Source organism: Tupaia chinensis, unplaced genomic scaffold (genome assembly GCF_000334495.1).
Source record: "Tupaia chinensis unplaced genomic scaffold, TupChi_1.0 Scaffold000272_1, whole genome shotgun sequence".
In the NCBI taxonomy this organism is placed as follows: domain Eukaryota; kingdom Metazoa; phylum Chordata; class Mammalia; order Scandentia; family Tupaiidae; genus Tupaia; species Tupaia belangeri.
The window spans coordinates 1,881,510-1,902,107 of NW_006159754.1; the positions used below are offsets into that span (position 1 = coordinate 1,881,510).

Consider the following 20,598-nt stretch of genomic DNA (forward strand, 5'->3'; position numbering starts at 1 on the left):
ACTATCCATAAAACAAAAATAGGCCTTTGTTTCACACAAAGTACAATAAGGCTAAGACTAAGACCAGGGTCTACAGGGACCCACTCATTTGTCCAGTGCGTATAAAATCCTTAATGAAAACAGCAAAGATAAACATACTATAATCAACTGTTCAAGCCAAGTTGGCATTCTTTTTGGATATAATTTACTACTTACCTCGAAGTTTCATTTTCTACGTATTCCTTAGTTAGAACATTATTGTTTCAGCCAAATAAAAATGCATTGAATAAATGACTTTGAACTGTGAGTGCAGAAGAGTTGTCTTTTGAAAGCCTTTGACTTGCAGAACCCAAACCCCTTAGTCTGTGGGTTAGCAGACCAGTGGAATGGGTAGAAAAATTATTCACATGATTTCCCTATACTTCTCTTAGAAAGAACATGCGCTACGCTGTTTATCTTCAGAAGAAATTGTAGGCATTTAACAGGACAAGGAAACATCATAATCTTACCAAAAATTGCTTTCCCCTTTGAATAATGACACAAGAGGACATTTTGTTTTATTCATAGTTGTGTTTTAAGAACAAATCAACTTCTTTCTTGATTATCTGTTTGAGTATGTATAACCAGTTTACAAAGAAAAGAATCAAACACAGTACTGGGAGAAAAAATGTCCCCTGCCAACTTGTCTTGGCTACTAGAAACACATGGCAACTGCTATAGCTGCCAGCCTACCAGGAATAATCCCCACTTCAAGCCCGATAAAGCTCATTGACTGGTTTAATAATGAGAACTTGCTAATGTGGGCAAGTGAAACATATCTTTGGAAAGGAATGCTGTCCATACTGGGAAGTTGTTGAGAAGTCTCGAGTTCTTGCCATAACTAACCTAAAGCTGCATTACTAAACTAAACTATGACTTCATCCCCAAATGCAAGCTAGCTGCCTGCTTCTCTAATCCTCATGGAGAACGATACTAAGAAAAGATTAATTTGAAAATAACATAGAGGGGAGAGACTTCATATTCATTTGAACAAAATGAAGGAACCAGGCTACGTGACTTCAAAGAAGCCTCCATGCAGATCCTGGTGTAGGGGGGCCCATGTGCCCCACAACACAGATAGCACAGAGAGAAAAGAAACAACAAATTATTGATGACAGTTTCCAGTGGGGCTCTTGAAGGAGTAGAAATGGAATGGTCATCTTCCACATCAGGCTTTGCATCCTAGCAGTTGCAACACCTCAAACTTCACTGTACATCCTAGTTTTCTCTAGTAAAAGGGAACAGTCCCATTCCAGTTGATGGTGGCCTCTCTCCACTTGGTTTTGATGGCCATTTCCACTGGAGAAAACCTTCTTCCTGGTCCGTGTTTGTCTTCATGTTGGTCCCTTTCCCAGTGATGGGCATGAGTATCTGAGGAAGGAACAGACACTCAGCAATTAGATCCAAACCTATGTACACTGTTCCAAAGAAAGCCAGGTAAGAAGGGGGAAAGGGTAGGTGGGTAGGAGTTGGGCCCAGCAAATGGTGTTGCTAGAAATGGTAATACAGAGGGAGATGTGAGCGAATGGTAAATTGAAATGCCCCGTGCACAACAGGGTCAGTAGGAACTGGGTTGTTGATTTTTTTGTGATGTAAATACGGGTAATTGCGTGCCACACCTTTCAGCAAAAAACATGGTGTGACACTTATGTAGAACCAGGTGTAGGCCACTGATGTTGTCAGGAGAAACCGAGAAAGGGAAGGCTCACCATTTGACAATGCTTCCTTCTAAAAGTACTTTGGTGGGGCCAGCAGGTGGCATAGTGGTTAGACAGTGGTTTGAGTCCCAGACCCAGCGACTTGCAAATCATGCCAGACATGTGAGTTTGTGTGTGTGTGACCTAAATCCTGAGAGGAGAATGGAGGGGAAGGAACTGTGGTGTGGCCATCCTCCCTGGGTGGTGATTTCTCACTTTCCCTCTCTTTGTCTCTCTGGCAAATGTATGTACCCTATGGCAAAAACCTAAATACAAAAAAGTACCTTTGCAAGTCTGGGTGGAAGTTGAGGCATCTTAGAGGGGTAATCTAGAACTGGTTTAGGGACCAGCAGTTAGCATAATGGCTATGTCTCTATGGCTATGAACTCCCATGTAGTTGACCGCGGTTCGAGTCCCAGACCCAGTGGCTTAAATTCACACCGGGCGCGTGTGCATGCGTGCCCAAGATCCCGAGAGGAGAACGGAGAAGAAGGGATTGCGGCATGGCCATCCCCCCCGGGGGGTGATTTCTCACTTTCTGTCTCTCTGTCTGTCTCTAGCACAATCCCTTTTCCTCCGTTCTCCTCTCGGGATCTTGGGCACGCACGCACACGCGCCCGGTGTGAGTTTAAGCCACTGGGTCCTGGACTCGAACCGCGGTCAACTACATGGGAGTCCAGTGACATAGCCATTACACTAACTGCTGGTCCCCCCAAGAAAGAACTGGTTTTAAGATCCAGGTTTGTCTCATATGAGTTGAGTGACATTTGAAAAGTACCTAACAGCTATTGGTAGGCCTCATTTATTCAATTAGCAACTATTTACTGGGTACTTCAGCCCCCTCTCCATAAAGGAGAGATGCTAGTTCCCACCTGACATGTGCATTCTGGATTTAAAGGGATGATGTACCTAAGGGTTTCAACCAGTCCCCAGAGCAGAATACGTGTGACGTATGTGAGCTTTAAAAAAATTTTTTTTTCCCTCAAGACAGTTGAAGTAGTAATGCTAATATATTTGGCCAGACCTGTAGTGTAGCCTACTGCTTAAGGGAGCTAGATCCCACATGCCCAACTGTGGTTTGGGTCCCAGCCCCAGCAGCTTCAAAAATAAAGCAGGCTCATGTGCATCCATGCCCCAAATCTCAACTGGATGGAAAAGTGGGACAGAAGGGATTGTGGCATGACCATGCCTTATTGTAGGGTCCTTTTTAAGGGCCATACTGTCAATGTCACACTATATTCAATGGGTTTATTGTGTTTTTCTCATAACTTAAAAAAAAAAAAAAAGGAATTAGGAGAAAAAAAAGAAAAAGAATAGATCAAATAGTTACTAAGGCCCAGTGGCACTGTGGGTACTAAACTGAACTGCAGTGCTGGAAGCTGTATGGCCTATCTTGAGTTCAGATCCCCAGGCCAGAGTGAAAATATGCCAGGCATGTGCACGCCCAAGATCCCGACAGCTGGAGCCTGTGGAAGGGGACTGCCATCTTCTGAGACCTTGCTCATGGTGCTCCTCTCTCTCTAGCACATGCACATACTCTCGATCACGGATAAAACAAATAAACCCAAAGAATTAGTCACTGAGATACTTTTTAAATGTAGTGATAATAATAGAAGGTTATTTAGACCTGTGAAGCTAAATGCAGTCAGATATCAACAAGGCTCCATTAATGGAGCCGAAGCTGCTGGATACAAACTCCCAGTCTGGGGACCAGCAGATGGCATAATGGTCATGTTGCTGGACTCCCACGTAGTCAACTGTGGTTCGAATCCCAGACCTGGCGGCTTAAAACTCATGCTGGGCGTATATGCATGCGTGCCCAAAATCCTGAGAGGAGAAAGGATTGTGGCATGGCCATCCCTCCAGGGGGTAATTTTTTATTTTCTGTCTCTCTGTCTCTGTCTCTCCAGCAAGCATATGCACCCTATAGCAAAATCTCTTGAAAAAAAAGAAAAAGAAAAAAAGAAAACTTCCAGTCTGTCACTTTATTCCCTTGTCCGAGGGACCAGTGTTCAAAAGAATTTTAAGGTTAGTCTTGTTGCCTCATGAATTCAAAAAAGTATGGCCAAAATGGAAATGAATGACCCATTGGACTGGACCTTTCTAAACTTGCTGAGTCTGTGCCTTATGCATTGTTTCCCTCATATCTGGCCCCGGGCCTGGCAGGCAGTAGGCCCTCCTAAATGCCTTTTGACTAATTTGAACAGAAATGCACTATCAGTGTAGTTACTCGGTCACGGGGTGATTTTCTGAGGATTGGTTGTGGGAGAGGACTGGTCTGCCCTTTGTTCCCTTTGCTTTCCCAGTCTTTCCTCAGGTATTAAGCACTTCTCCCTGAAAAACAATTGGAGGCCCTGGACAAGGCACTGTTTGGAGACTGGACTCCTCACCTTTTGTTTTTCCTACCTAAAAGTTGTTTATTCCTCTTTGGTATTTTTAACCCCCTGTTCCTATTTAAAGTAGGTTTAGAATTTCCACATTATGAGGCCTGGGTTTAGACACAAGTACAGGCCTCCTTTCCGAGAGTGAGGCTGAGCATTGTGCTACAGAGCTAGCGTGAAGACCCACCCTCCTTCCTCTTAGACACCAACGGCTGGGTCTCTTCGTGCACATGAAAACACACACCTCTCAGCGTCTGGAAGGCTCACCTATTGTAAGATGCACAGGCTTCCGCTGTGTGGGCTGGCCACTGTAAAAGTACAGATCAAAGAGACGCTCCATTTTCCAGTCTGATAAGAGCTGCTTGTTGGTGCAAAAAAGGATGCTGTAATTCCCATTGATGTTGCACAGCCAAACAGGTACTTTGGGGGTCTTCAGCATACTGCCCACCTGCAAGAGGCGAGGGGAAGGCAGACGAATATATAGATGTTGTCGACAGGGGCTGTTACATCATCAGGACCCGAAAGGTGGCTCGTCTTGTCCCACTCGCAGCCATGCAGCACACTGCATGTAGAGATTGGAAATGAAGGCTTTCGCATGATCGATTTGCATTTGTGAGTGACATGGTGTAGCAGTGATGCAGTGGTTGTTTTTCTTAGTGGATTATATATATATATTTTAATTCGAAGTGACCTCATGGAGGAATGGAACACCTTCAGTTTGGTTTCTGAGGTGAGGGGAAAATGAAATATGAAGAACCTTCAAAAACATTCAGGGAAATGCCTATTATGAAAACAAGTACGCATGGGCTTCACAATTTGCTCAAAAATGGACTTGTATTTCCATTTCATTTGTCCATAAACTTTTTAAAGTCCCTGGGTATATATGGGGTGCACTAAGAGAACTCAAATTCTGTCTGTGTCATTGACTACTGATTTTGCTCCTATGGCCAGACAGGACAATACTTCATTTAGCAAGTGTCAGACTTCTGGAAACACTAACCATTTATAATCTAGAAGACAGAATATTTAGAATACAGAAAAATGCTTCTGGGAGTGAGGGGATTACACACGTACACTCACACATGTAGACATACATCTACACGTTTACACGTAGATCAATTCTGAAGGTGTACTTAGAGTACAGAGTAGTAAATTTGCTATCTTAACCAGCTTACTGTCTGTCTCTTTTTTTTTTTTCTTTCCCCAGGCAACTATCAGCCTTGAATTCTCATGGCTAGTAAATTAGATACTCGCTGGGGGCCCCATAGTAAAAGGCAGAGGTCCTATACATCAGAACGCCCTGTAGACATCATGCTATTACAGTGGATTTCTTAATTGATACCCATTATTTTGTTTAAAAAAGCAGAAAAGAATGTATTTTTAAAATACTTCCGTTAAAATGCGTTAAAATATATTTTTTTTCTACTTAAAGAGATGAGCAGAAGCTACATGGAAAAAGCCATGATTCCTACGTGATGCCCAGGAGACTTACGCCCTTAGTTTGGCATTTCTTCCTATAATGGAAGGATCCAGTGTTTCCATTCTGCTTTTTTTTCCTCCTCAGTCCTCAGAGTTGTACTGTTTGTTCAGGATCAAATTCCATTTTATGGCAAATCCAGCTTTACGAAATTATCACGTGCTTTGTAAACCCAAGTATTAAAGGCTAATAACTTGACATTTTGATTTCTCAATAGTTCTATTCAAGTCTCTGGGTTTTCTTCAGTTTGAGTTCTTTGGTTGTGGGCGAGTGGGTGAATCAGAGATGCTTTTGTCTTTAAGTGTTTCCCTTCTAGCTACCATAGAAGAGTATATATTACTGTGCTTAAAAGAAAGGACCTCAGCTTTTGTTGGTAGTTTATAAACAGGGTGCAAGCCTAGAACCCCATCAGATCATGCTCACAGGGAGTGCAAGATTTACTCACCCAGTCAGATTAGAATTGGGCCCCTGGGCTGAGTATCTCACATATCAAACGTGGGGCAAACCTGCCCACTGTTCAGAAATAAAGCAAGGAGGATGTGCAGTGAAACAGCCCCACGTCCAAGTTCAGATATCCCCTCCGAAGTTCCAAAACGCCTCTACAATCAGTCATTGGCTACAAAGTAAGCTCTTTCTTCCTTAGGCTTTCTTGTGTTAGTGCCCTTCTGTGCTCAAGGTCACACACGGTCAAAACAGGATATGCAGGACATGGAATTCATAAGATTGGAAAATTCAGATACACAGGAGATTGAGGACTGCTCGTAATAAAATGCCATTCCATGTAAACTCTAAGTGAATAGACTGGTCAATTCTTTGTTTTTAAAGGATTATTCACTTATTTAATTCTATTTGTTGTTGTTATTTTTTAACTTGACCAGAGAGAGAGAGGGAAAGCAAGAAAGCAAGCTGCCAGGTCCAGGACTTGAACTGCAGTTGGCAGTTGAATCCAGCACCTTTAACCACCATGCCACCTGCTGGCCCCAGTCTGGTGAATTTTAAAACAATGAAAGCCACAAATGGTGTCAGAGTGGATGTAATAGAATATGCACACGTATGACACTGCTTCACAGAATTTCGTAGGCCAAATCCGACGGGCAGTCAGAGGAGCAGGTCCCACTGGGTCTTGGCACCAAACGATTGGTATTTTATGCAGCAATGGAACTGTTTTCTTTCCTGAACTCAAGGCTACTCAAGATTCTGTAGGGGTAGGAGGAAAATGAAGTAGTCAAAATATACTTTCAACCCCCACAAAATGACCATACGGTGATCTCACACCGAGCGGGCAGAGCCTCACTTCTCTTGAGAGATTCTGGTGAAAAAGGAAATGTCATGCAGACTCTCATAGCATTTGAGCATTCATTTTAAGAGGGGAGCTTTAAGATTGCAGCTGACAGCACACCTGGTGAAAGTTAAGTCCTGCAAAATCCAAACAAACCACCTTCCAAGCAAAGCCAGCCAGATTCCTCCTCCCCTCTCTTGGCACATCACATAAGCAGTTTGACTGGAATTTTCTGCTTTAAGCATTTGTATTGCTTCTGGATATAGTTTACCAGCTACCCCCCCAAAAGCAAGATTCTAAATATGTTTTATTGGTGAGATTCCACCAATGCTGAATTTGTGCATGTTGCTGCATGTTGCCATGGTAAAGAGGAAATTAAATTGTGATACAGTGGTACTATAAATAAAATATCTTCCTCTTTAAGTTCATTCATTGTGTAATAAGCCCAATAGTTTCAGCATTACATGCCGCAGTCAAGCCTTCCAGAACATATATCATTTAAATCCATGTCAAATGATAAGAATAGGAAAAAGGATAGACAAATTCTACATACTAGAGGGCAAGAATTGCACCCGTGTGATTCCTTTTTTCATGCCATCTAGAACAATAGTGCTTAGAACGTGCCTTTGCATAATGAGTTTGATATTTTACATCTCAAGGCCCCAGGCTGGTAATCTGAGTGGAAGAAAGGTGCTGGAAATGTTATGCTTTCTTCGCTGCTTCCTGGTGACAATCCCAGCACATAACCGTTAATGGTCTGGCTCTCATTTCTGCCACCTGGAATACAGAGCCGATGTCATTTCCCTCACTGAGTTTGCAGGAATGTTGTAAAGACAAATTAGTTGATGTTTGCAGAACGCCACCTCCGTGACTTGGTGGCGGAGGGCAGTGGGTGGAGTTTCATTTGCTACCTTTATGGCTGGGTTTCTTTCTATTACACGCTCTAGAGGGAAAATGTAAAAAGGGAAGAGGGTACTCCTGGGATGGTGGTGTGCACTGCCAGGGCTGCCCTGGGAGTAATTCTGGCAAGACCTAAATAGCTTCAGTCCCTCCTAAAAAGTCAGAGTTGATTTTTCTTCTCAGTGGCAGGTACGAAGATAATGTGAACCTCCTAAGGCTTTCCAGATGGTGTTAGACTCAAACTGCTTTATGTTCTCACTTAGGTATTGGAACCTCACACTCAAACCTGTACCTTCAAATAGAAAAGTAACAGGGAGGCTTTATAATAGTGCCTCATCTTGTGGGTAGCTGGCTGCAGCCTGCTGCAACTGTCAGTCTTGTGGGCTCCGGGGGACTTGCCATGTCATCTAATAAGAACTCCATCTTTTTTTTTTTTTTTTTTAACCCATTGGGCTGTGACATTGGGACTGAAAGACATGCGTTTTTACAGTCTCTGCAGTTTTATCACAGAATAAGAAGAGATGGACCTAAGGAAGACAAGAGGCAGCGTTGTAAGATGGGTTTCACCTCAATGACCAAATCAGGTAGCTGGTAGGTTTCCTCTCAACTCAGAGATCAGCTTTCCCATCTGAGGTTGTTGTTATTAGTGCATTCAGACTATATTCAGATTTGTTGCACCCACCCTAGGTAGGAGCCACTGAATATATAGTTGGCATATTCCCAGGTCCTGTACTGAGCTGCCATGCCTCCAGTCAAAAAGGAGGGACCATGGTTGTGGGACTCTTCAAGGCAGTTGTACGTACTGTGCTGTTGTAGAACCATGTTACAATTTTTTTCAAGCACACTTCTGGTCTGAAAGGTGTTTCAACTCTCTGCCTGGACATGATGAAATATTAGATTTCTGGGTACACCGAAGTCAGACCAGATGGGTCTTCCAATCAGCACGTCTCTGAGTACCACTGTTCCCTGGGACTGAAGAGCTCCATACACCTGACAGATGGGATCTGCCAAACCAGGAGCTCCGGAACACACCCTGAGAGAGTGTGTTCCGGAGCCTCACAACTGCTTTGATCTAGAAGTCAATGGATAGAACGCTAGCTTGTTGCGCAAGACCGGCTTTCATTCCAACACCTAGCCCTGATGTGCCACTGTCTACATGTTATAGACCAACATCAATGTTCCTGCGGTGGACATGATCAATTCCACACGACGCATCTATTCCTACATGACAAATTATTACAGCACCAGTGAGAACTGGTATTTCTACATCTACCACTTTATCAGAAAACAAGCAAAGATGGTAATGACAGGCAGCCTGGCACTGCGGGCAGAAAGTGAGTTTTGACTACTGATAGAACTGACCTCCTTCCCCTGGCTCTGACATGTCGCTGGTGGCTTTGGGCAAGTCCCTGCATCTGCCTTAGTCCAGCTTCTCTCACCTCTAAAATGGATGACCAAGCCACAGACATTGGACTTAAAGTGTCATCGATTACAACTTCGGGTGGAAGTGAGGGTTAAATGAAAAAAGAAATCATTGCAAATGGCTTGTGACCTGACACACAGTTAGGTGCTGTATGCACGTGGCTACGGGCTTGCCAATGAGTAGATAAGCTTCATACTTAACATCCTTCAACTTCCGGGGTGGTGAGAAATACATACATATGCTTACATGTAGGTACCAAATTATTTCAAATTAAATATGTGTGTGTGTGTGTGTGTGTGTGTGTGTGTACATTCCCCCTCTTACCCTAAAATAATGAGCTGATATGGAAAGAATAAAAAGTACCTTCAGGTCAACTCCACTTTATAGGTACGTGTTTAACATATTTATAGATTTTTGGAGTTCAAGTAAAAACATAACCACCAGCCTGTGTTTGCTCTTTAATACATTTTTTTTTCTGAAACCAAACTCCGAGTGCATGACAGAGACAACATAATAAACCTCCCCAGGGTTTCAAGCCATTAGCGTTCAATCTCGGGCAATTTTCACAGAGGGCAGGATTCATAGGCGTCTCCCTGGGGAGAGGACACTGAGTCCAAGGGAGAAGGATGAAAAGCCCCATTACTCACTTTTCAAAAGAAAGAAGCATCGCAGATTTGATGTCTATGTAGAATTTCGAGCTCACCCGGGCACTTTCCATATCCTCTGTCCCGCTTCTCATCTGGAGTGAGTACTTAGACGCTGGTCCTATTGTTGGGTCCATTTTGCCCTTTTCCAGCAGGAGAACTCTTGTGTTTTTGTGCTGTGGTCTCTTGACTGACTTTAAGGTCCTGGCAAACATCCACTTTGTTATTGGAGAATATTTTAGGCCCTGCAGATAATTTTCTTTAGATCACGATTTAGTAGCTCTATAGGTCTGAGTCGACGTAGAAAAAAACGTGATCTAGAAGAAATAGTGCTGGATTCCTGTGAATTTTCTATTCTGGAGCTCCCTCTCGCGTGCTCTTTCTCTCTCTCTCTCTCTCCCCCTCTTTGTCATATTGTCCAACATAGTCCCTTTGCTCAAAGCAACTTAGTGACTATTTCAGAAACACCTTGCTTATTTTCATTTAAGATAAAGTCTGAAACTCCTTCCCAAAGCCTTGCAACTGTTAAAAGGGAACAGAAAGCTGTCAGCCTCTCTGATCCTGATGGGAAGAAGGTGTATTCTAAGTGCGGTTGAAATAACTCATTTCCCAATTCTGCACAGTATGGATTTAATCGGCTAAGACTCAAGAGACCTTTTCTTTCCCCCCTTCCTCTAGAGCAATGGTTCTCAACTAAGGGCAATTTTGTAAGCCACCCCAACACACACACACACACACACACACACACACACACCCCTGTCCGAGGACATTTGGAAATGCCTGGAGACGTTTTTGATGATCACACTGGGGGCGGGGTGCTACTAACATCTAATGAGTAGGGAGGGGCTCGGGACTACAGTACACAGGACAGTCCCTACAACACAGCAGTTAAGGGAGTCAGATCCCACAGATCCCACCATGGTTAGAATCTTGGCCCCAGAGACTTGAAGAGCATGATGGGTGTGTGTGCATGCATGCCCAAAATTCCAACGGGAAGGAGGAGTGGAGGAAAAAGGACTGGTGGCCTGATCACACCCCACTGGCAGGTTCTTGCTTTCTCTCTCCCCTCTCCCTCTCCGTTTCTCCGGAGAGACCAAAAAGAAAAAAAAAAATTATTCAGTCCAAAATCTTAATACTGCTATACTGCTGAGGCTGAAAAGCCCTGCTTTGAAACAGAGGCCTCTTATTCTGGCTGTACATTCGAATCACCTGTGGACTTTTAAAACATCAGATGTCCAGGTAATCCCGAGACCATAACACAGAATCTTTGTGCAGAAGTGGCTGCAGAACTTGTGGGGCCCAGTGCAAACTAAAAATGTGGGGGCCTCATTCAAACGTTATTAACAATTGCAAGATGGTGGCACCAGAGGATTGAAGCAAGTGTAGGGTCCTGTTTGACTACACAGGTCTCAGATCCCCGAGACTGACCTCGTTCTGGGGGACGGCCCAGCTTGCCATAGTTTTCAAAGCTTTCTGAGTGATTTCAGCAGGTAGCCGAGATCGGCCCCACTGCCTTCACTCCTTGCCTCTGTCTCTTACCGCGATCACCCTATGCACACGTATGACTCATCTTGGAGCCCCCTAGTTAGTACATGCTGACTGAACACAGCCGAATAAAGCGCTATAATGCTATTCCTTGTTTTCACCAATTACAAAGTCTTACACGTATGTAGGACATTTTGGCTTTCCAAGGGGCTTTGACATCCATGCTTCCATTTGCTCTCACGTGAGTCCTGCAGACGCGGGGCAAGGGTATGCAAGTTCACCTCGTGTGTAGAAAAAGAGGCAGGCTCAGAGAAGGTCCACGTCCCACCCCCGTGAGTCGGGGCAAGGCCTCTGACCAAGTCTACAATTACTTTCCACATGCAGCTACTGGAATGTCCTCACCTCCTTGGCAGGCTTCCACATACAGTGTGTGTGCCCGTTGCCGGCATGTGGCATGAAAATTGGTGGCCCAGGAAATGAGCTATAAAAAACACATGTTTATTCATGTATTTAAATATGTATTGAGACCGAAGTAGTTAGCTTACGGCTGCAGGAGAGGCTAGATCCAAATTCTAAAAGTGAGCTGTGTCAAGGAAAAACATTAAATAAATGACACAGAGGCGGTGCAGCGATATGATAAAGCTTGTGACATACCTACTCAAATGACTGAAATGCGAGAAACGCTTCTCTAAAGTTTTCTAATCTATCGTGAAGGTCCAGTGATATGGTATTGTGAAAGAGCTTTGTGAGCAGACGGAGCGCTAACGGGCTGGTTATCTGCGTGCCCTACCCCTGAAACCTGCTCCCAGTGCACCCCCCAGTTGCTCCACACTGAGTCTTGGCACCTTACTGGGCTCTGCTGGATGCAGAGGATGACACCGTAGACACCATGTGACCATGCTTGGTGGAAGGACAAAAAATACATAAAATGAGATCTATGGAACCCCTCAGTCTGGCAGTCTGGCTTAGTTTTCTTCATCATGTATATCAGGTTCGAAGATAAATTCCCAAATTATCTGGAAAAGTGATAAGTTTGCAGCAATGACTGATCCATTCTCTGTCCAGGGTATGTACAAGTACCCTCTTTTATATCTATTTAATGGGACTTCTTGCAGCCATGAAACAGGACGAAGGTCACATATTCTATTGACATTCAAAGCGATCTGTGTTAAGTGAGAAAAGAAGTCTTTAGAACTGCAGCGTAGGACATTCTGACAGGAGGGGAAAAAGAGAAGGAGGCACTTCTGAAAAGACTGGCCATGGGGTGATCGGATTGGATTTGTATTTTTTACTTCTAGATTATCTGTCATGTCTCATTTTTCTATGATGGACCTAGAGTACAAAGTCAAGAAGCAGTAAGAAAACTTTTCAAACACTCTTGTACACGAAATATACCAATTCTGCTCCAGGAGGACACTATTTCCTGAGGCCATCAACACACGGGAGTCAACATAGGAGCAAAGATGGAGGACGGTAGGGATAGGAAAGAACCTTGCAATGTGTGAAGCCCCAAACACATATGAAGTATTCTGAGCTGGAACCAGAGGGCTGAAGGAGGGATAGGGCAAGACTCCGGGGACTTGCTGCTGGTAACTGGGGAGAGGCTGGGTATGAGAGGTCTGGAGAATTTGTCACCCCCATATTGGATTTCTCTCCAGCTGGTTTCAAGACCATGCCAAAGAAGTGTTCTGTGGTCTTGATGGCCTTGGATTTTAGGTCAAACATCTTTGTGAAAATATCATGGGAAACAGCTTTGGTTTGAGGTTTGGGATGGGTATATTTGCTTTCTCTCTGTGCCGTTTGTTTTTACAGATTACATTTTCTTTACGTTTCTGGTTATATGCTTTTTTCTCCTCCCTTAATTTTTATTATGTATTTCTATAGCAGGAGACAGCCTCCTCTAACAGAGTCTTCACACCACAATCCACCCCCAGCCTCTGGCCGGCTCAGGGACATCCCAGGATATGAACCCATGTGGGTCTATTGTGTTACCACCCACCCTACCATCCATATTATTTAAATACAGAGACTCACTCTGTCACAATCTGCCTCAGTTTCCCAGCTGGGACTATAGATGTGCACCACCATGCCTGGGTCCCTTAGGGTCACTGTTACGTCACCCAGGCCAGCTTCGAGTTCACAACCCTCCTCCCTCAACCTCGCTGAGGCACTGGATTGTAGGCACTGGCCACTGTGCTTGCCTGGGCCGGGAATGGTCTGGGGCCTCCCGCGAGGGCCCTGCGTAGGGAACACAACGTCTTTGCAGCATGTGTTGCTGCAGCTGGGCCTCTGCGTGTGCTTTTTCAACAGCACTTTTAACTTTCTGGTTGTCAGAGGTTATAAATACTCTGAGCTGGGAAGCTTTCTGACAGGAATTTCATAATCGGGGCCCTTTATTTTCAGTGGTTTTTTTTTTTTTTTTTTAGGCTTCTAGCAATATGTAGAAATATGCATTCATTTGCATAAATATGGGAGGACACCCATCAGCTGCTGAGAGTATGTATTTCTGAGAAGGAGGCTGTCACCGCAAGGGGACAACAGAGGGCCTCTCCGTTTATGTGTGTATTCCCCTTACCTGTGAAGTGTTGATTTCCTCTATTACCTATGCCCCATATGCTAAAACCATGTAAAATACAATAGGAAGCAAGTAGACTTGGATATTTCTACTGAGGCCCTGAATACCTCTGAGTATCCACTCAGAGCGATGGATGCGAGGAATGCAGGAGTGTAGAGGAGAAAGTAGGCTTGGAAGAGAATTGTTTTAACATAGAGACTTTAAAAATGTCAAAATATTGGCCAACAGGGGGAACCAGCAGTTAGCGTAATGGCTATGTCTCTGGACTCCCACGTAGTCGACTGCGGTTCACTTCCTGGACCCGGTGGCTTAAAACTCACGCCGGGCGCGTGTGCGTGCGTGCCCAAGATCCTGAGAGGAGAATGGAGGAGAAGGGATTGCTGCGTGACCATCCCCCCTGGGGGGTGATTTCTCGCTTTCTGTCTCTATGTCTCTCTCTGTCTGTCTGGCGAGCGCATGCGCCCTATAGCAAAAATCTCTCCAAAAAGAAAAATATATATATTGGCCAACTGCTGTGTGGGGCAGGACCACCTTCGGTGATGCTGAGGCCACACAGAGGTCTGGCATTTGCACCCCACGTGCTTCCTGTGCATGCCGGACATGCACAGCATGAAGACCCAGTTGGGTACCTGTCTCCTCTCTCTCTCTCATGGAAAAACTAAACTAAGAACAAAACACCAAAAACTGTTACAACATTTACACTGTGGTTGTCTGGCTGAGAATCGGGACACACTTACCTGTGACAATCTGTCGTCCTCAGAAGAAGCGTCCTTACCCCACTGTAAATAGCCAACATCACTGCGGGCCAGGACCCCATGGAAGATTTCCTGAGACTCTCCTTCCTCGCAGCCGTTGAAGACGTGCGGACTTGCTCTTCCAGTTAAAATCAGGTTCAGAACTGCCTAAATGGCCAATTTTAAAAATAGTTACATTTTAGGTAGCTATAAAATAAAGACAATTATTTTTTGAGAGATCTTTGCTATAGGGCGTATGCACTCTTTGGAGAGACAGAGAGTGAAAGTGAGAAATCACCCCCTAGAGGAGATGGCCTTGCTGCAACCCCTTCTCCTCCATTCTCCTTTGAGATTTTTGGGCATGTACACAAACACACACCCAGGGTGTTTCAAGCTGCCAGGTCTGGGACTTGAACCACAGTGGGTCATGTGGCAGTCCAGTGCCTTAACCACTACACCATGGCCCTAAGACTTAATTTTTTAAAGTGATCATTAAAAATTAATATTTTTACCAAAATGATGAAAAGTACAGAATATAGGATAATGGAAAAAAAGAAACTATCCTAAACATTCAGTGAAGTGAAAACAACAGTTGATTGACTTTTCCGTGAACCTTACCTCGTAACTCCCCCTGTGCCCCACTCTGATCCAATTGCCCTCTGCCCCTTACACTTCTTTCAAATGTGATTTCCATGTTCGTGATTAAAGAAGCCTGAAGTTGAGATGTTTGATAAAGTGTTTTTCTTTCTGTTGTTAGTAATTTCTGGTGGGTCTTGTCAAGACATTTTCTAATGTTTCTAGAATCTCAGGGATGTTGGGCTCCCTGAGTTAAACTAGGAGGAGCTGTAATGAAAATTGGAAGGTAGATTCTGATAAACTCAGGATAGCATCTTCTTAGTCTTTCAAGGATAATTTAGTCACTCTTTGCTGAAAGAGAGAATATGCTTAACGAGAAAACAAGCCTAATTCAGATTCTGCGGTAGAAAGGCGAAGTCTTCCAACCCACCTGCCTGCACAGGAAACCTCCAGCACTTGGCTGTAGCAGCTGAGTGGTGGTGACATCCAGGTCCTCCTGCAGCCTGTAGAATGCCAGAAGTTCAGCACCCAGTCAGGGACAATTACCACCCTAGAAACCTGTAGCCTCTCCTCCCTCCATCCCTGACCTGAAACCGCAGGAATGGTCTTGCCTGGTTCCTTTCCCTCGGGTGTGTCTTGTGCGTTCCCATCTCTCACAAGGACGGTATCTAGGACTGGGGCTACAGAGGTGATGAGAGAGGATGTGGATGCAATTGGGAGAAGATACAGACATCTGATGCATTGAGATCCCTGTGTGTGTGTGTGTGTGTGTGTGTGTGCGCGTATGGCCTCATGCATGCAGTGGGTAGGTGCTGGACTTAGAGAAGATATTTGCTCTCTGGGATGATGGATGCTTGGCTGAGTGGGGTCACACAACCACAAGAGAGAGAGAGAGTTCTGGTCCAAGGAAAGGTTGAAAAGACTGTTCAAATGGAAAATCCCAGAGTGGCTGCTGAGCCCATTTCTCAACTGCAAAAGGGGTAGCCTCCACTGTTCCAGGTCAGGGACCAGCAGCTGGAGTCCCAGCCTTGACAGTAGAAGGTCAAGGTAGAAGGGGGCTCTTGCTGTCATCCAGGGGTAAATGCTAAGAAGTACTGTGCGTGAGCTGTGTGTGCTCTTGAGCAAACCGACTCATGGGAGTAGAGGTCATGGTCTTCTGTGAGCAAGGACTGAAGACCTGTCAAGTGCAGCAAGGGCCTTGGAGGCACCAGATATAAGTCAGGGCAGTGTTCCACCATGTTAGGTGATATTGCTATGGACATTTAAAAATTTTATGAGTTGGGACCAGCAGTTGGTGTAATGGCTATGTCGCTGAACTCCCATGTAGTTGACTGTCGAGTCCTGGACCTGGTGGCTTAAACTCACGCTGGGTGCGTGTGCGTGCGCGCCCAAGATCCCAAGAGGAGAATAGAGGAGAAGGGATTGTGGTGTGGCCATCCCCCCTGGGGGGTGATTTCTTGCTTTTGTCTTTCTGTCTCTCTCTGTCTTTCTGGTGAGCGCAAGTGCCCTATAGGAAAAACCTCCCCCCCCTAAAAAAAATATTAGTCATGTGTTTATTTTAGTAAATACCTTTAGCATAGTAAATGACTTAAAGGATATTAATATCGGGTTATCAGGAAAGTCATGACATACTTTATTTCCATGCAAAAATGCATCATGACTTTTCCAGCTACCCAATACTTAGGAAGAGATTGATATGTCAATATTGTTGACTCAAAAGAATTGTTAAGTAAATAATAATATAGCCCATAAAGTAGTGGCAGTGGTATGGGAAAGGTAAGTTTCAGAAACATTGCTTCAGGCTAGAAATGTTTTTCTTCTGGGAGTCCTCTATGTCTTTCTCTGATTTGCAAAAGCTTGCATTTCTTTCACAGCCCAGAAGGAAGTCCATTTCCTCTGTGAAACTTTCCCTGACTACTTCACTTTCTGCTGGAGACCTACCTCCTCTGGATACACAAGACTTTCTTTTCACGTCATTTAGCACACCAGGTGCCACCCGGGGCTAGCCCAGTGTCTTTGCATGAACACCTCAGCCTTTTCCACACAGGAACTCGCAGGAGGCCAAGGTCATAGCCTCTCTTATTTGTACTTCCCACCGTGCCAAAAACATGCCTTTGCATACAGTAGGGACAAAACAGTTATTTGAGGACACACATACACACAATAACACAAAAATATGTGTGTGTATCCTCAAATAACTGTTTTGTCTCTACTGTCATGACATTTCTGACAACCTAATATATTTTAGTTTTTTAATTTGCCAGAAGGTGCATGTGCTTGCTAGAGAGAGAGAGAGAGAGAGAGAGAGAGAGAGAGAGAGAGAGAAAGAGAGGAAGAAGAAGAAAAAGAAGAAGAAGAAGAAGAAGAAGAAGAAGAAGAAGAAGAAGAAGAAGAAGAGAGCAAGTAGAAAGAGAGAAAGAAAGTGAGAAAGCACCTCTCCCCCCCGATAGGAATGGTCACATGGCAATCCCTTCTCCACTTCTCCCTCCTTTCAGGATTTGATCACACACGCACAGGGGCCCAGTGTGGCTGCCAGGTCTGCAACTTGAACCACGTAGTTGGCCGTACAGTATCCAGCTGACTTAACCACCACAGCACAGGTGGGCCCTGAGGATACTTTTTATTGCTCATCTAGATAATAACATATATTTAATTATGAACTTGTTCAAATAAGCTTTTGCGTTATCTGTCAATATTTGCAACACAAGAAGGAGGGAGCCTATGACTGCCCTGCAAGAGTAGATTCAGACTTGACTAATGATGTGTTTGCCCATTCATATGGCCAAACCTACTGCAGAAAAGGGTGTGTCAATGGAAGAATGTTGTCTAGAAAAAAAAATGCACTCATGTTTCCAACAGAGATGAAAATTCTTTCCAACCCAAGTCTACCTTTAACGTGATTCCAACCCTAGAGAAAATACCTTACTTTTCAAATGTTCTGGAGAAGATCAGGCTGTAGAGAAACAGGATGACACCATGGCTTCCTTCTCCTTGAAACTGTTTGAAAAACAGAAGAAAAGCACATTTGCCTAAAAGCAATGCAGACACGTATATCCGTAGGTAGGAATTCAAAGATCTACAGTGTGACAGTTGTGTTGTCCACACTGCGGCTGTTTCTCTGAGCTGCTGGGAGTACAGAATTCTTTCTGCTTCCCTGTGTCTACTCAAATGTACACTCCTTCCATGCTTTGCCTGACAGTGGTACCATCATTCTCTTGGTCTTCAACTTATCCTTCTGTCCTGTACTTCTTACCGTGTGAGTATCTCCCAATGACGTCTAAGATATATGTATCTTCCCTAATCCAGACTCCCAGTGCAACTCTTGACCGGCCTTCCTATCCAGTCTCTTCACTTGGTGCACCTCCTCATTGCTCCATTAAACTCAATGCACAGGGCAGAAAGGCTTTATAGAAAGAGCTTTGGAGTTATAGGTTCTATGTTAAAAACTAGTCCTACTACTTACTAACTCCTACTTGCAAACTCGAGTTTCAGTCTTATCTGCCATCGCAGCCTTTTCCCCAGGCTTGTAGTAAGTTAGATGAAAAATAAGGGCACTATACCTACATTGGTTCTTGGAACGTGCTAGGTCTGCAGCAAAATTAGTATCTGTCCCTCTTTAAGGCACTTGTCCCCTCTTTTCTACTTAGAACTTTCTGAAGGTGGGGCTGGCCCCAGAGTGCAGCCATTATGCAGAGAAAGCTGGTTTCCCACAAAGGTGACTGTGGTTCAAATTCTAGCCCTGTCAGCTTGGAAAACATGCCAGGTGCATGTGTTGTATGCCCCAAACCCTGATGGATAGAGAAATGGAGGAAAAAGGATTGCAGTGTGACCATGCCCATTGGGGATGCCTTCTTACCTTCTCTCTTCCTCTCTCTCTGCCTGGTAATCATACATGCCCTCTAATAATTAAAATATATGGGGCCACAAGACTCCCATATGATTTGAGTCCTGGACCTGGAGGCTTGAAAATCATGCTAGGAACGTGTGCATGCATGCCCAAAATCCCAGGGGGGAGAATGGAAGAGAAGGGATTGTGGTGTGGCCATCCTCCCAGGGGGTGTTTTCTTACTTTTCCTCTCATTGTATCTGTCTCTCTCCAGAGAGTGCACACCTCTAGGACAAAAATCTTTAAGAAAACAAGCAAGCAGGACCAGCAAATGGTGTAATGGTTAAGTGGCTGGACTCCCACGTGGTCGACTGTGATTCAGATCTGCCCATTTCATGATCTTTCATTTAATTACAACTGCAACGTCCCTTTATGTATTCTGAGATTAGGATGTGGACATCATCCAGCCTATCTAGTGAGGTAGCTGCCCTCTCTGTCAGTTGATTGAAGACATGCTTAATATAGGCTCTCTGTGGCCAGATATTCAGTTTTTTTTTTGGGGGGGGTGTATAAGTAAAAAAAAAAATCCATGTTTTTCTGGGAAATTTTCTGGTTATTGACCTTCACTGATTCAAATTTTGAAACACACACAACACAGTGTAGACTAATGCTACAGATCATATGTGACAGGTGCATAGTTCTTGCCATAACACATAAGCAGCTTTTTGAAAGGCTTAAAACAGTAGGATTCCATGGGGCCCAGCAGGTGGCATGGTGGTGAAGGTGTTGGATCCCACATGGCTGATTCTGCAGTTTGAGTCCTGGACCTAACAGCTTGAAAAACATGCCTGACATATGTGTGTGTGTTTGTGTGTGTGTGTGTGTGTGTGTGTGTGTGTGTGTGTGCAAAAATCCCAAGAGGAGAATGAAAGAGAAGGGATTGTGGTGTGGCCATCCTCCCCGGGAACGATTTCTCACTTTTCCTTTCTGTCTCTCTCTCCAGTGATCATATATGCCTTATGGCAAAAATCTAAGCAAAACAAAATAGGAATCCATTTTCTTATAATCCTGGAAGTTGGATGTCTGAAATCAATGTGTTCGAGGAGGACCTGCTCTCTGTGAAGACCCTACGGAGGGTCCTTCATATTCTGGGCTTCTGGTGGCTGCCAGCAATCCTTGATGTCCTTGTCTTGTAGACAAATGACTCCAATCTCTGCCTCTGTTAACACATGAGATTCTCCCTGGGTGTCTGTCCATTCCAAATTTTCCCTTCTCATGAAGACACTAGTCATTGGCTTAGGGTCCTCTCTAACCCAGACCTCATCCTACCTTGGTTACATCTGAAAACTCCTTGATCTCAACTAAGACCACATTCACAGGTACTGGGGGTAAGCATTTCAACATGTCTTTTCTGGGAGACATAATTCAACCCATAGCAATAAATCTATCACCCACATGTAGCCCCTAGACCTCTAGCTAGAGATCTCAGCCCAAATGGCAAGGGACACAGGATGATGATGCATGTAGATAGAGAGCGAGGTTTGGTAGAGGTCTGGATTGCAAGGTACTGTTACGTTTACAGT

The 20,598-nt window shown here is 44.4% G+C and overlaps 1 protein-coding gene across 1 annotated transcript in view; it reads right to left on the reverse strand.

The window, feature by feature from the left end:
• Positions 1 to 1,246: 1,246 nt before the first annotated feature.
• MINDY4B (MINDY family member 4B) overlaps positions 1,247 to 20,598 on the reverse strand; it is a 38,325-nt gene continuing 18,973 nt past the window's right edge. The window contains exons 8-12 of the mRNA XM_027772356.1: positions 18,116 to 18,186; positions 15,620 to 15,692; positions 14,617 to 14,781; positions 4,364 to 4,544; positions 1,247 to 1,389 (exon numbers count right to left, since the gene is read on the reverse strand). Coding sequence (XP_027628157.1) covers positions 1,247 to 1,389; positions 4,364 to 4,544; positions 14,617 to 14,781; positions 15,620 to 15,692; positions 18,116 to 18,186 — 633 coding nt within the window. The remainder of the gene's footprint in view (positions 1,390 to 4,363; positions 4,545 to 14,616; positions 14,782 to 15,619; positions 15,693 to 18,115; positions 18,187 to 20,598) is intronic.